Source organism: Lutjanus erythropterus, unplaced genomic scaffold, assembly GCF_056507025.1.
Source record: "Lutjanus erythropterus isolate fLutEry1 unplaced genomic scaffold, fLutEry1.hap2 Scaffold_170, whole genome shotgun sequence".
In the NCBI taxonomy this organism is placed as follows: domain Eukaryota; kingdom Metazoa; phylum Chordata; class Actinopteri; order Lutjaniformes; family Lutjanidae; genus Lutjanus; species Lutjanus erythropterus.
The window spans coordinates 195,001-210,906 of record NW_028146647.1 but is presented as its reverse complement, the minus strand read 5'-3'; the positions used below and the strand labels follow the sequence as shown (position 1 = coordinate 210,906).

General features: G+C 43.1%; 3 protein-coding genes across 3 annotated transcripts in view; 1 reads left to right on the top strand and 2 right to left on the bottom strand.

Annotated features, from left to right (window-relative positions):
* Positions 1-8,250, top strand: part of gon4lb (gon-4 like b) — a 32,649-nt gene extending 24,399 nt beyond the window's left edge. The window contains exons 21-30 of the mRNA XM_084714248.1: positions 35-278; positions 349-506; positions 5,226-5,423; positions 6,456-6,599; positions 6,741-7,055; positions 7,133-7,231; positions 7,308-7,434; positions 7,511-7,856; positions 7,938-8,040; positions 8,134-8,250. Coding sequence (XP_084570374.1) covers positions 35-278; positions 349-506; positions 5,226-5,423; positions 6,456-6,599; positions 6,741-7,055; positions 7,133-7,231; positions 7,308-7,434; positions 7,511-7,856; positions 7,938-8,040; positions 8,134-8,250 — 1,851 coding nt within the window. The remainder of the gene's footprint in view (positions 1-34; positions 279-348; positions 507-5,225; positions 5,424-6,455; positions 6,600-6,740; positions 7,056-7,132; positions 7,232-7,307; positions 7,435-7,510; positions 7,857-7,937; positions 8,041-8,133) is intronic.
* Positions 8,251-11,863: 3,613 nt separating this feature from the next.
* Positions 11,864-14,262, bottom strand: LOC146304135 (uncharacterized). The gene is made up of 4 exons (XM_084714254.1): positions 14,083-14,262; positions 13,323-13,451; positions 12,336-12,410; positions 11,864-11,932 (listed from the first exon to the last, which is right to left on the bottom strand). Exons 1-4 carry the CDS (start codon positions 14,168-14,170, stop codon positions 11,883-11,885), a joined length of 342 nt encoding a protein of 113 aa, XP_084570380.1. The 5' UTR covers positions 14,171-14,262; the 3' UTR covers positions 11,864-11,882.
* A 1,140-nt stretch (positions 14,263-15,402) lies between these two features.
* The window catches only part of LOC146304134 (transmembrane protein 79-like), a 1,895-nt gene continuing 1,391 nt past the window's right edge, over positions 15,403-15,906 (bottom strand). Inside the window, exons 3-4 of the mRNA XM_084714251.1 lie at positions 15,850-15,906; positions 15,403-15,619 (exon numbers count right to left, since the gene is read on the bottom strand). The exon at positions 15,850-15,906 is cut by the window's right edge and continues 175 nt beyond it. Of these exons, the coding sequence (XP_084570377.1) occupies positions 15,415-15,619; positions 15,850-15,906 (262 nt within the window). The 3' untranslated portion in view covers positions 15,403-15,414. The remainder of the gene's footprint in view (positions 15,620-15,849) is intronic.

The window sequence follows — 15,906 nt, the reverse complement described above, 5'->3', positions numbered from 1 at the left end:
TGATGTCATTGGTGTTTGACCTTTGACCTCTCAGGAGACCATGAAGCAGCTGACGTGGTTGGCGGCAGAGCGGCGGCTCTGTGCAGATGGCGACTCAGAGGAGGATCACTCCCCCACCTCCCCTGGCTCTCAGGAAGAGGAGGAGGAGGAGGAGGAGGAGGGGCCTAAAGGGGAGGAATCAGGAGAGGGGCGGAGCAGTAAGGAGGGGAGAGACGAGGAGCTGCCATCGGGAGAGGGAACGTCCAGAGGAGGAGGGAGGTGTCCTGGACGAGGACGAGGTCAGCTCTGTCTCCTGACGGTTGGTGTGTTTACGGTCTGTTCCGTCTTAACCCAGCCTCCTCTTTGCAGGTCGAAGCCGACCTCCTCGTGGTCTGAGGAGGAGTCGTCAGGAGCGCCACAGTAAAGATGCTGCTAAACTGTTACTGCTGTACGATGAGAACATCCTGGACAACGACCCGCACAGAGAGAGCAAAGACGTGGCATTCGCCCAGAGTTACCTCAACAGGGTGAGAACACAGCATCATGCTGACGCGACTGTGACTCGACTGACTCGACTGTGACGCGACTGTGACTCGACTGTGACTCGACTAACTCGACTGACTCGACTGTGACTCGACTGTGACGCGACTGACGCGACTGTGACGCGACTGTGACGCGACTGACGCGACTGTGACGCGACTGACGCGACTGTGACTCGACTGACACGACTGTGACTCGACTGTGACGCGACTGTGACTCGACTGTGACTCGACTGACTCAACTGTGACTCGACTGACTCGACTGTGACTCGACTGTGACTCGACTAACTCGACTGACTCGACTGTGACTCGACTGACTCGACTGACTCAACTGTGACTCGACTGTGACTCGACTGTGACGCGACTGTGACGCGACTGTGACTCGACTAACTCGACTGACTCGACTGTGACTCGACTGACTCGACTGACTCAACTGTGACTCGACTGTGACTCGACTGTGACTCGACTGTGACTCGACTGACTCGACTGTGACTCGACTGTGACTCGACTAACTCGACTGACTCGACTGTGACTCGACTGACTCGACTGACTCAACTGTGACGCGACTGTGACTCGACTGTGACTCGACTGTGACTCGACTGTGACGCGACTGACTCGACTGTGACTCGACTGACTCGACTGTGACTCGACTGACTTGACTGTGACTCGACTGACTCGACTGTGACGCGACTGACTCGACTGTGAAGGCCAAAACACACTAGTGCTCCTGTAACTTACTGCAGGCTTCAGATTTGAAATGCATCTGTGAAAAGTACCACAGAATCTGCAGTATTTTAGACAAAGGTCGTACTTTATAGGTATCTATGTGTTTCTTTAGTGTTAAAGCAAGAGTTCACCAAAAAAATGACCTTTCATTGAATTTCTCCTCGCCGCTGCGCTGAAGTGAGGATGAGTGAAGATCTTTGGAAAACAGAACTGCAGTCAAATCCAGTACAACTGAAGTGACCAGTATTAAAATGTAAAAAAAGAACACAAAGTGTCTCCATACTGCTTGTATGATGTAATCCAAGTGTCCGTAAGCGTCGACATTAATTTTACCCCAAAAGACGCCATTTACTCCATGTTTTTAGCCTCAATGTCAGCTGTAGCCCCTCAGACCTGATCTTCGTCCACACGCCTGAAGCAGGTACACGAGCAGCGCGACACGAGATATACGAGATCTCACGACACCTTCATATCTGTGTTTACATGCTACCTGGAAGCGACTCAGACAACAGAGAGAAATCTTCTCAGAAATAGCGACTTGTTACACACAGTTGACTTCACAAACTTTCAACAAAGAAGAAAATGTCTGAGGACTTGGACATAGAAGAGGAACATCATTTCTTTGCTGTTGTTGCGTGTCGGCGAGAGCCTGTGACCCGCTTCAGGCGTGTGGACGAAGATCAGGTCAGAGGCTACAGCTGACATTGAGGCTAAAAACATGAAGTAAACGGCGTCTTTTTGGGACAAATTTTAATGTTGCAGCTTACGGACACTTGGATCAAACCACACGAGCAGCATGGAGACATTTTGTGGGTTTTTTTGTGTTCTTCTGTTTTTACATTTTAAAACTGGTCACTTCAGTTGGACTCGATTTGACTGCAGTTCAGTTTTCTGCTGAAGCTCCAGGAGTTTTATGAACTGGACATCTTCATCATCCTCACATCAGAACAGGAGGAGACACTGAGGGACATTTAATTTTTGACTGAACTATCGCTTTAATAAAATCTGTTCCAAGGGAGAAACTAGCTTCAGCAGCTAATGGCGAGTTTTGTACTGTCCTGTGCTAATACTCGTTGCCTTGACGATGCATTCTTGTAATTGCCAGAAAGTCTTTCTACCATTGTGAAGGTGTCAGTTTTAACTAGACGTGTGTCTCACTGACTGAGACGATTCGATACGTTTCTCGATACACGTTCAACGATACGATATATTTTATCAACCTTTAAGTGGCCAACGATTCAGTTCGATACGATTCAGCTCCGTCACGATACGATACGATACGATACGATACGATACAATACGATACGATACGATACGATGTAATGTGTGAATCTTTACTTTTGATCCAGTTAACGCTCCGTCTGTAGATCGATGTTAGTGTCAAATAAATCCTGAGAGTTTTATTAAATATAGTAACAGAGAGACGTTACAGTCATGTTAACGTCTTAGTATGAGTCTCGTGTGTAAATGAGTTTAAAATGTGAGTATTTGTGCAGCGAGACGATGAGCTGCTGTGTTTCATATCCAGAGTTCTGTGGTTCAGATCAGTGTGGAGGAACAGTGACGTGTTTCCTGTTCTCACAGTCACATGACGTCTCTGTCCTCAGACTCGTCTCTGTGGTCAGACTCGTCTCTGTGCTCAGACTCGTCTCTGTCCTCAGACTCGTCTCTGTCCTCAGACTCGTCTCTGTGGTCAGACTCGTCTCTGTCCTCAGACTCGTCTCTGTGGTCAGACTCGTCTCTGTGGTCAGACTCGTCTCCGTGGTCAGACTCGTCTCTTTCCTCAGACTCGTCTCTGTGGTCAGACTCGTCTCCGTGGTCAGACTCGTCTCTGTCCTCAGACTCGTCTCTGTGGTCAGACTCGTCTCCGTGGTCAGACTCGTCTCTGTCCTCAGACTCGTCTCTGTCCTCAGACTCGTCTCCGTGGTCAGACTCGTCTCTGTCCTCAGACTCGTCTCTGTCCTCAGACTCGTCTCCGTGGTCAGACTCGTCTCTGTCCTCAGACTCGTCTCTGTCCTCAGACTCGTCTCCGTGGTCAGACTCGTCTCTGTCCTCAGACTCGTCTCTGTCCTCAGACTCGTCTCCGTGGTCAGACTCGTCTCTGTCCTCAGACTCGTCTCTGTGGTCAGACTCGTCTCCGTGGTCAGACTCGTCTCTGTCCTCAGACTCGTCTCTGTGGTCAGACTCGTCTCCGTGGTCAGACTCGTCTCTGTCCTCAGACTCGTCTCTGTCCTCAGACTCGTCTCCGTGGTCAGACTCGTCTCTGTCCTCAGACTCGTCTCTGTCCTCAGACTCGTCTCCGTGGTCAGACTCGTCTCTGTCCTCAGACTCGTCTCTGTCCTCAGACTCGTCTCCGTGGTCAGACTCGTCTCTGTGGTCAGACTCGTCTCCGTGGTCAGACTCGTCTCCGTGGTCAGACTCGTCTCTGTGGTCAGACTCGTCTCCGTGGTCAGACTCGTCTCTGTCCTCAGACTCGTCTCCGTGGTCAGACTCGTCTCCGTGGTCAGACTCGTCTCTGTCCTCAGACTCGTCTCCGTGGTCAGACTCGTCTCCGTGGTCAGACTCGTCTCTGTCCTCAGACTCGTCTCCGTGGTCAGACTCGTCTCCGTGGTCAGACTCGTCTCTGTCCTCAGACTCGTCTCCGTGGTCAGACTCGTCTCCGTGGTCAGACTCGTCTCTGTCCTCAGACTCGTCTCCGTGGTCAGACTCGTCTCTGTCCTCAGACTCGTCTCTGTCCTCAGACTCGTCTCCGTGGTCAGACTCGTCTCTGTCCTCAGACTCGTCTCTGTCCTCAGACTCGTCTCTGTGGTCAGACTCGTCTCTGTCCTCAGACTCGTCTCTGTGGTCAGACTCGTCTCTGTGGTCAGACTCGTCTCTGTCCTCAGACTTGTCTCTGTCCTCAGACTCGTCTCTGTGGTCAGACTCGTCTCTGTGGTCAGACTCGTCTCTGTTCTCAGACTCGTCTCTGTCCTCAGACTCGTCTCTGTGGTCAGACTCGTCTCTGTGGTCAGACTCGTCTCTGTCCTCAGACTCGTCTCTGTCCTCAGACTCGTCTCTGTGGTCAGACTCGTCTCTGTCCTCAGACTCGTCTCTGTGGTCAGACTCGTCTCTGTGGTCAGACTCGTCTCTGTCCTCAGACTCGTCTCTGTCCTCAGACTCGTCTCTGTGGTCAGACTCGTCTCTGTTCTCAGACTCGTCTCTGTCCTCAGACTCGTCTCTGTGGTCAGACTCGTCTCTGTCCTCAGACTCGTCTCTGTGGTCAGACTCGTCTCTGTCCTCTGCTGTCAGACATGTTTCACATCAATCATCTGCAGCAGAGTTTCTCAGCTTTCTTATAAAACAAACTTATTCTACACTTGAGCGTTACGAAGGTTTGGTGATGCGACGCGGTGTGATGTCACTTCTGTCGCTGTTTTCAGCGCCGTCTGTTTGAAGTAAATGAAGAAGAGACACGGGAGAGGGAGGAGGGAGCGCTTGTTTTGTGAGCGCGGCAGCGGGCGTCCAGTTGGGTTGTGAAGATAATGTTACGTGCGCGACAATCGTTTCATCAGATCTCGCGTTATTTTAGAGATGAAAACTGTAAAGCCTCAGGCAACCGACTCCTAGTCTCGCGATAGCCGATCCACAGCTCTACAATCGAGTCGTCTAATGATTTGTGGCTGATTACTATCGATTGGAGAGTCTGTTACCGACAGCCGTATCTCTCACCTGTAAAGTGAGATACGGTCGTATCGGTTTATCGTTCCCAACCCTAGTTTTAACCATAAACCACAGTCTTTTCTCAGCCCACTTAGATCACGTCACTTGGACAAACTGCTGTGACTCCCTTAAAATGTTCTGAGTAAAATGTGCCTTCATGTAACTGGGCACCAAGAGATGTTTCCATAGCAACAGAAACCAGAGCAGCTCAAAGACTGATTGAACCAGGTGAAGTCATGGTTATGCAGGTGTCTGTGGTTGACTGTTACTGTGTGTCTCCAGGTGCGTGACGCTCTGCAGGACGTACCTGGACAGGTGGAAGACTTTGTGTCTCTGCTGAACCAGTTTGAGCAGGTAGGAGATGGACAGGAAGTGATCTTGCTGTTCAGGAAGCTGCGCTGCATTCTGGGAGACCGGACAGACCTCCTCCGAGACTTCGCTGCATTCCTGCACCCTGAACAGGCGCTGCAGTGTGGACTGGTGAGCAGGACAGGGGTCTCACAGGTGTATCACAGGTGCATCATAAGTGTCTCACAGGTGCATCATAAGTGACTCACAGGTGCATCATAAGTGTCTCACAGGTGTATCACAGGTGCATCATAAGTGTCTCACAGGTGCATCATAAGTGTCTCACAGGTGCATCATAAGTGTGTCACAGGTGCATCATAAGTTTATCACAGGTGCATCATAAGTTTATCACAGGTGCATCATAAGTGACTCACAGGTGCATCATAAGTGACTCACAGGTGCATCATAAGTGTCTCACAGGTGCATCATAAGTGTCTCACAGGTGCATCATAAGTGACTCACAGGTGCATCATAAGTGACTCACAGGTGCATCATAAGTGTCTCACAGGTGCATCATAAGTTTATCACAGGTGCATCATAAGTTTATCACAGGTGCATCATAAGTGACTCACAGGTGCATCATAAGTGACTCACAGGTGTATCACAGGTGCATCATAAGTGACTCACAGGTGCATCATAAGTGACTCACAGGTGCATCATAAGTTTATCACAGGTGTATCATAAGTGTCTCACAGGTGCATCATAAGTGTCTCACAGGTGCATCATAAGTGTCTCACAGGTGCATCATAAGTGTCTCACAGGTGCATCATAAGTGTGTCACAGGTGCATCATAAGTGTGTCACAGGTGCATCATAAGTGACTCACAGGTGTATCATAAGTGTCTCACAGGTGCATCATAAGTGTCTCACAGGTGTATCATAAGTGTGTCACAGGTGCATCATAAGTGTCTCACAGGTGCATCATAAGTGTCTCACAGGTGTATCATAAGTGTGTCACAGGTGCATCATAAGTGTCTCACAGGTGCATCATAAGTGTGTCACAGGTGCATCATAAGTGTATCAACAGGTTCAGCCTGCTAAAAATGTTTGAAATGTGTAAAAACTGATGTCAGTGTTTGTGTTAAAGCTGATCACAGATCAGTTTACAGTCCAGGTCACAGACTGATGATCTCATGTCACCTCTTTATGATGTCACTGTGTACAGTTTGAGGAGCAGCAGGCGTTTGAACGCAGCCGCCGCTTCCTGCGACAGTTAGAGATCAGTTTTGGAGACAATCCATCACACTATCAGAAGATCATCAAAGCTCTGCAGACCGGACCGGACCTGAGTCCAACCAGCATTCACGAGGTACACCAGTTTAACCAGCATCAACAACCAGTTTAACTGGAGCTTTGGCTGATTCAGGATGAACTTTATTCACAGCAGAGACGGTGGACAGCAGGTCTGTCCGTACACTGAAGCTGAAATCAGCTGTTTCATGTGTTTCAGCTAAAGGCTCAGATGGCTACGCTGCTGAAAGGCCACACCCATCTACAAGCTGAATTTTGGGTATTTTTTGAAGAGCTCCGCCCACCTCCAGCCTGCCCAGAACAGTTTGAAGAAGCTCATTGGCCAGAGGATGGAGGGGGTGGGTCAGACGGTGGAGAAGGCATTGGCCAGGTGTCCGGAGGCGGAGTCATCAGCTGCTTTGAGGAAGTGACTCTCCCAGAGCTCGACGAGGAAGAGGAGGGGCATAAGATCCAACCCATGACAAGCCGGCGCCAGCGGAGGAAGATGGACGCCCACAGAAACTACACAGGGAGGGTACGTTTAGTCAGCTTTCATTCATGGACTTCTTCTCTCATTTAAAGATAGATAAAGATTGTTCGGTGTGTTTCTAGGACTGTGATTGGTCGGAGAAAGACTGGCCCTGCCTCTGTCGTGATGCAAAGATCCGCAGACACAGGAGGAAAGGATGCTCTCGCTGTCACAGCAGCAAGGTCTGTCCTCCATGATTGATCAGGTATGAATTACAGGTAGAGAGGTCACCTGACACACCTGTTTATTTCCCTTCAGACCTCAGGGGGTGTGTCCAGAGCCATGAAGAGTCTAGACCCTCTGTACTCTCAGATAAGCTCCGCCCACGATGAACCAGGTGACAAAGATCTGGACCTGAAGGGGGACGACGACAGTCCACAACCAGGTGTTTAAAAAGTAATTAAACAAATGAATACTGGTGTGATACGTTTTTTTTATAACTTTATTGTATCTGTTAACAGATCAAAGAGGTGCATCATGGGAAGGCTCATTTCCTTTGACTGATGAGAAAGAGGAGGAGGAGCTGGATGATGACGAGGATGATGACGAGGAGAGGAAGAACAGTGAGAAGGAACAGAACGTGACGGTGAAGAAGAGCAGGAGAGAGGAAGCACAGCAGCCTCCTACCACCTCCTCTTCTGTCACTCCTACCTCAGTTACCTCCTCTGTCTCCTCCTCTGTCTCCTCCTCTGTCTCCTCCTCCTCCTCCTCCGCTCCTCCTCGACCCAGTCCTCCTTCTGACCTCCCTGTTTGTGCCAAGAACATTTCTCTGACAGCGAGTGGAGAGAAAGTCATCCTGTGGACCAGGTACACCTCCTCTCTGCTCCTCCTCACCTCCTCTGCTTCTTCCTGCTACTTTCACCTCCTCTGACTCTCATTGTTTTTCAGAGAAGCTGATAGAGTGATTTTGACCACATGTCAGCAGGAAGGAGCCAATCAAAACACATTCCAGTCCATCTCTACTCTGCTTGGCAACAAGACTCCCACCGAGGTGATTGGCTGTTCAGACTTCTGTCTGAGCTGTGATTGGATGGCTGTAAACAGTCAGTAACATGTCACTAACCCTTCTTTCTCTGGTCTCCAGGTGTCTCGCAGGTTTCGAGATTTGATGCGTTTGTTTCGGACGGCGGCTCGTCAGACCAGCTCTGAGGACGAGGCTCCGCCTACAGAGACAGCGGCAGCCAATGAGGAAGAAGACTGATTGTTAACCAATCAGAAAAGCTGCTGGTTCAGAGGAAAAGTTTGCTTGATATTAGCAGGACTTTTATTGTGAAAGGATTCAATGTCTCAGATGTTTTCAATGAACATGAAAAAACTGTAAATATGAACATCTCATATTATTTAATGTTTCTGTTTTTTTACAATAAAAAAGTTTTTTCATCAAAGTCTGATCAGACCAGTTTAAACCAGTTCAGTTTCACTTTGATTCAAAATTCAAACATTCTTTGTTTATTGCCTCTCTGTCGTTTTGTCCATTTCCTGTTTGTTTTCTTTGTTGCTTGTTTGTTTTCTTTGTTGCTTGTTTGTTTTCTTTCTGTTGCCTGTTTGTTTTCTTTGTTGCTTGTTTGTTTTCTTTGTTGCTTGTTTGTTTTCTTTCTGTTGCTTGTTTGTTTTCTTTCTGTTGCTTGTTTGTTTTCTTTGTTGCTTGTTTGTTTTCTTTGTTGCTTGTTTGTTTTCTTTCTGTTGCTTGTTTGTTTTCTTTCTGTTGCTTGTTTGTTTTCTTTCTGTTGCTTGTTTGTTTTCTTTCTGTTGCCTGTTTGTTTTCTTTCTGTTGCTTGTTTGTTTTCTTTGTTGCTTGTTTGTTTTCTTTCTGTTGCTTGTTTGTTTTCTTTCTGTTGCTTGTTTGTTTTTCTGTTGCCTGTTTGTTTTCTTTCTTTCTGTTGCTTGTTTGTTTTCTTTGTTGCTTGTTTGTTTTCTTTCTGTTGCTTGTTTGTTTTCTTTCTGTTGCTTGTTTGTTTTCTTTGTTGCTTGTTTGTTTTCTTTCTGTTGCTTGTTTGTTTTCTTTGTTGCTTGTTTGTTTTCTTTCTGTTGCTTGTTTGTTTTCTTTCTGTTGCTTGTTTGTTTTCTTTCTGTTGCTTGTTTGTTTTCTTTCTGTTGCCTGTTTGTTTTCTTTCTGTTGCTTGTTTGTTTTCTTTCTGTTGTTTGTTTGTTTTCTTTCTGTTGCCTGTTTGTTTTCTTTCTTTCTGTTGCTTGTTTGTTTTCTTTGTTGCCTGTTTGTTTTCTTTCTGTTGCTTGTTTGTTTTCTTTCTGTTGCTTGTTTGTTTTCTTTCTGTTGCCTGTTTGTTTTCTTTCTGTTGCTTGTTTGTTTTCTTTGTTGCTTGTTTGTTTTCTTTCTGTTGCTTGTTTGTTTTCTTTCTGTTGCTTGTTTGTTTTTCTGTTGCCTGTTTGTTTTCTTTCTTTCTGTTGCTTGTTTGTTTTCTTTGTTGCTTGTTTGTTTTCTTTCTGTTGCTTGTTTGTTTTCTTTCTGTTGCTTGTTTGTTTTCTTTCTGTTGCCTGTTTGTTTTCTTTCTGTTGCTTGTTTGTTTTCTTTCTGTTGCCTGTTTGTTTTCTTTCTTTCTGTTGCTTGTTTGTTTTCTTTGTTGCTTGTTTGTTTTCTTTCTGTTGCTTGTTTGTTTTCTTTCTGTTGCTTGTTTGTTTTCTTTCTGTTGCCTGTTTGTTTTCTTTCTGTTGCTTGTTTGTTTTCTTTCTGTTGCCTGTTTGTTTTCTTTCTGTTGCTTGTTTGTTTTCTTTGTTGCTTGTTTGTTTTCTTTGTTGCTTGTTTGTTTTCTTTCTGTTGCTTGTTTGTTTTCTTTCTGTTGCCTGTTTGTTTTCTTTCTGTTGCTTGTTTGTTTTCTTTCTGTTGCTTGTTTGTTTTCTTTCTGTTGCCTGTTTGTTTTCTTTCTGTTGCTTGTTTGTTTTCTTTGTTGCTTGTTTGTTTTCTTTCTGTTGCTTGTTTGTTTTCTTTCTGTTGCTTGTTTGTTTTTCTGTTGCCTGTTTGTTTTCTTTCTTTCTGTTGCTTGTTTGTTTTCTTTGTTGCTTGTTTGTTTTCTTTCTGTTGCTTGTTTGTTTTCTTTCTGTTGCTTGTTTGTTTTCTTTCTGTTGCCTGTTTGTTTTCTTTCTGTTGCTTGTTTGTTTTCTTTCTGTTGCTTGTTTGTTTTCTTTCTGTTGCCTGTTTGTTTTCTTTCTTTCTGTTGCTTGTTTGTTTTCTTTGTTGCTTGTTTGTTTTCTTTCTGTTGCTTGTTTGTTTTCTTTCTGTTGCTTGTTTGTTTTCTTTCTGTTGCCTGTTTGTTTTCTTTCTGTTGCTTGTTTGTTTTCTTTCTGTTGCCTGTTTGTTTTCTTTCTGTTGCTTGTTTGTTTTCTTTCTGTTGCTTGTTTGTTTTCTTTGTTGCTTGTTTGTTTTCTTTGTTGCTTGTTTGTTTTCTTTCTGTTGCTTGTTTGTTTTCTTTCTGTTGCCTGTTTGTTTTCTTTCTGTTGCTTGTTTGTTTTCTTTCTGTTGCTTGTTTGTTTTCTTTCTGTTGCTTGTTTGTTTTCTTTCTGTTGCCTGTTTGTTTTCTTTCTGTTGCTTGTTTGTTTTCTTTGTTGCTTGTTTGTTTTCTTTCTGTTGCTTGTTTGTTTTCTTTGTTGCTTGTTTGTTTTCTTTGTTGCTTGTTTGTTTTCTTTCTGTTGCTTGTTTGTTTTCTTTCTGTTGCTTGTTTGTTTTCTTTCTGTTGCTTGTTTGTTTTCTTTGTTGCTTGTTTGTTTTCTTTGTTGCTTGTTTGTTTTCTTTCTGTTGCCTGTTTGTTTTCTTTCTGTTGCTTGTTTGTTTTCTTTGTTGCTTGTTTGTTATCATTGCTGCTTGTCTGTCTGTTTTTTTCCCGCCTGTGTTCTGATGTCTGTTCATTTTGTAAAACTTTCTGTTGTCAGTCAGTTTTTCAGTCTGTGATGAAAGAGGACTGATCTGTGAAGTGGGATTAATGTGTTAGTGACGTATGTTGAGTCTAAAGTGTCACAAAAGTGTCTCTCTCTTCTAACCTGTTAGATCACCATGGTAACTGATGCTGAACTCGTCACCTGGTTGGAAGCAGGTTATGTTCTGAGTTTTAACTAATTAAAGTCCTAATGAGGTCGTTCATGAGTGATAAAGATTATAAACTACTGTTTGTAATTTCTCTGACTGAAGCCGCTTAATGTAAAACAATGTAACAGCAGCACAAACTGTATGCATTGTGTTACCATGGTAACCTCAGTTTGATGGAGAGTCAGTTTTTCCCGTTTGCTTCAGATCATATAAACACAGTAAAATAACAATTAAAGAACTACAATAACTTATATATAATATTTATTATTTAAAACTTAAATCAGTTTCATTCGTTTTACTGGACTGATGTCTGATGACATCATGACAGTCAGACTGACAGCGTCTGTATGAAGTTTAACTGTTTAATGTTCACATGTCAAGTCAGAAATAAATGCCAACATCAGTGTTCAGCTTATGATCGTTTCACATTTAGCAGAAGAGTCAAATGACGCAACAAACGCCTCTTTTTATGAGTCTGAAGAAGAAAACCTGAATTAACCGTCATGATACTCGTTTTCTCTGACTGAGGTTTAAGTTTGGTCAAACAGCTCAAGCAAACAAAGTCCGTCTGCGTCGAGCTTCATTTGTTGTACGAGCTGCTCAACTAACTGCAACTTTATTGTCCCTGAAGACGAAAACAACAAACACATGAAATATAAAAACATGAACAACAAATCACCTGATCATCAATAGTTCAGACATCATCAATAATATGTCAACTGATCATCAGCTGATTGATGATGTAACTAAAATCATCCTCTGACTGAAAGTTTATGTTTGACAGGTGGTGGGCGGAGTCAACTCTGTGCTCTCTCTCCCGTTTCCGGGTCAACGTCATCGTCCAGATCTGAAACAGGAAGAAGAAAAACTATGAGATCGTGAGGTAATCTTTAAAGTAACTAGTAACTAAAGGTGTTAGACAAATGTAATGGAGTAAAAGTACAAAGAGCTGTTTCAAGTTATCAAGTTCATTTTTAAACCGTAAACTCTGAAACCGAAAAACTTCTGAGGTAAACAGAAATATGGAATTAATTCAGCACGAGGAACTGAACATGATCAATAACCTCAAAACATTAATCAAAACATGATCAATAACCTCAAAACATTAATCAAAACATGATCAATAACCTCAAAACATTAATCAAAACATGATCAATAACCACAAAACATTAATCGGAACATGATCAATAACCACAAAACATTAATCGGAACATGATCAATAACCAGGAAGAAGAATATCAGTCCCTCACCCATCGAGTCAACAGCTCTGTTCTCTGGGTTCTGCTGGTTCTGTGCAACAGGAAGAACTTCCACTATGGGAACAACTGAAGAGACAGAGGTGAAAGACGGTGAAGCACCTGCTGCAATGTGACCACAGCCACCAGATGGAAGCAGCAGAGATGAAACTGAAGCTGTTATTGATCACTGGCAGCCCCTAGTGACCAATAAGAGGAGTGAGGAGTCACAGTCATATGTCTCTGCCATAATCAATTATTAATTGATTACTAAGGTAATCTTTTATTTTGATAATCAACCAAAACAACTAATCAGTTAATGGAAAAAATGATTTCCAGTTTGATCACTTGTTGAAAAATATGTCCAAACGTGAAAATTGGCAAGATAGTAACAGGATTAACTGATCGATTAATTGTTTCAGCTCGAGATGCAGTGAGGTTGACCTTTGACCTTTTGAATATAAAATGTCACCAACTCATCAGTTTAGATTTTGTGTAATTTTGTCATAATCGAGTTAGTGATCAAACTAAAAATGTGTTCAGTTTGGTCACAGTGACCTTTGACCTTTGAGCACCAAAATCTAATCAGTTCATCTTTGAGTGAACGTTTGTTCTCTGAAGGTGTGAGATATCGTCGTCACGACAACGTGACAACCTGAAACCGTAAAGATGTTAAAAAGGTTCAGAGCAGAGTGACGAGGTGAAGGTCAGCTGATTAGAGCTGCAACAGTTCATTGAAATATTGATTATTAAATTTATTGCCAACTACTTTGATAATTGATTAATCAGTTTGAGTCATATTTTAAGAAAGTTTCTGTTTACGTTTTATGGCTCAAGCAACTAATCAATTAATCAAAAAAATCTTCGACATTAATTGATAATGAAAATAACAGATCTTTGCAGTCCTATAGTTGATCACGCACAAAAGTGATCATGTGATCGCCCATCAGAGATCATCATCATCATCATCATCGTCATCGTCATCGGATGAAACTGACTGACCTGCGGCTGCATTTGATTGGTCAGGAGAACAGACAGGTGGGAGGGGCTCTGAGCAGACTGTGCTGATTGGATGGCTGCTGGTGTTGTTCCAGTACAGGCCAATAGGAGAGGAGGTTGCTGCTGACACCTCTGTTCAAACAGGAAACAGGAAGTGGTATCAGTTACCATGGTAACTGTAATATTTGGAGCATTTTTTCAACAAGACTGTGACAGGATTAATTAATCCACTGAGATTAACTGACTCCTCCCACACAGGTTCCCTGAACGGTGTCACATGATCAGCTGGACACAGTCACATGGTTCACATCTGGACTGGCTGAGAGGTGTGTGTGTGTCTATGCAGTGCATTGTGGGAAATTAACGTCCATCAACAGTTTTTACTTTGAGTTCTGAGTGTTTTGAATAAACTTTATTGAATCATTTCACTGTGAACACACTGAGCTGCAGTTGTACCCTGCCTCCCCCTGGTGCATGCTGGGAAATACTGCAGCTCATCTACAGTTTGAGATTTAAAAATGATGATTTCAAAATAAACTTCTTGTTTGTAAAGAAAAAAAAAGAAAGAAAGAAAAGAAGGGTGATGAAGCATCAGAGTTCTGACTAAAAGTAAATAATCAATAATCAGAGTATTTCAAACATCAAAGTCTTAAAGCAGAAATGTGAAATTAAAAACAAATTCCGTGTTTACTTTAATAATGTGAACATCAACAGATGTGTCATTAAAGTTTGATGAAACTTTATTTAAACAGGACAAACTGACCGTATGTGTGTCTGCGGAGCTTCCTGAATGGACAGTTGTCTCTGAGCTTCAGCAGACAAGACTTCCTCCTCACAGGCAGAGACTCCATGAAGAAGAAACTCAGTTTGAGCCTCAAAACTTTATTGAAACTCACTTAGTTCAACGATTCTGTCGAAACAAACAGTTTTCTTCAGTTCAGCCCGAGAACTCCAGTCAACACGAACATCTCAAACACCGAGTGTCTGTTGGCTCAGTTTACCTGCAGACACCTCACCTGAGCCTTCAAAATAAAAGCCCTGCCTGCACTCAGGCTGTCGGTCACAGTTCCAGTCAACATGTTAAACTGTCAAGTTTAAATAAAGTCATAAACTTTGACTAACAACTCATAAAAAACTGTTTTTGTTCTTTTAAAACTTAAAATGAAAGAAAACTAGAAAAACAGAGTCAGTGAAATTTGTTGGCTGTTGCTGCTGGATCAGGACCAGCTGCTCCCAGATCATCAATTTAATTATTGATCAACATCAAAACCAACAAAGGATTTGAATCAGATAATCAATATATACTGATTTTAATCATAGATCTCAATAAATTATTCATATTGTTAATCAATAAAGACTTTAAAGATGTCACTTCATATTAAAACTCCTGAACTTATAGTCCTGATGATTTTATTTTGAAGTCAGACTGTCAGCACTTCCTGTGTGCAGGTGTCAGTTTGTCGTTTGGTGTCGACTGTCAGTCGAACCGGTTCAACTGGAACCAGAGCGAGAGAGAGAGAGAGAGAGAGAGAGAGAGAGAGAGAGAGCAGCGTCATGTGATCCGACACCTATAATCAATACAGACTGATTAATAATTAATACAGAATGATCAATAATGAGTAGACTGATCAGATATTATTATTATTTCTATTATTAATTAGTAATAATTATTGTGTTTTTGTGTTTTTGGTTAATTTGTAAAGATACAAAATACAGAAATGAAAATAAAGTGAATTCCATGTTTTTATTGTGAAACAAACAGAAGCTTTTTAATATTTATTGATCATAAAACTGATTTGACTTTTTTTAAGTAAACGAAGTTGATCAGAAGAAATAGATTTAAACAAATTTGAGTAAAAACAAACACATGAATCAAACATGAGATAAGTGGGCGGGGCTACAGATTACCTGAGGCTCAGTCTCCTCCCAACTTTAAAGAAGTTTTTCTCTTAAAAGAATAACTTTTTTTTATAAACATACATTTTATAACTGTTCATCTTTTACTGTTTTAAAATTCAGGACATTAAAAAATAAAGTTTTCAAAAAAAAAAAAAAAAGGCCCCTCATGAAAGACGATCAATCAATCAATGACGTCTCATCCCCAGAACCTCTGTCTGCCAGCAGGCGGAGCCAAAACCTCCTGAGCAGAAGGCGGCAGGCTGAAGACGGACGCCGACGCCTCCACCGTCAACAGGAAGTAGATGTTGGCGACCATCATGGCGAGACTTGGCAGGAAGGAGAGGCCAAAACCAAATCCACGAATGCTGCTGCCGAAGGCCGCGGCAACCCAGTACACCAACCTGGAGACGCAAAACAAACAACGTTCTACATTATCCTGTAGAACCTTTAGAACAGTCCACCTTAAGCATGAAGGTTTATTAAAAGTTCTGTCCCATAGAACCTTGTAAACATTTAGAAAATCCCACATTAACCGAGAACATGGTGGTTTATTTAAGGTTGTGTGTAAACAGCCTGTAGAACCTTTAGAACGTTTAGAACATTCCACGTTAACCTAAACAGAGAATCTCACCGTCCTAAAGCGAAAACAACGGTCAGCAGGGGGACGAGCTTCAGCTGCTCCTGGTGC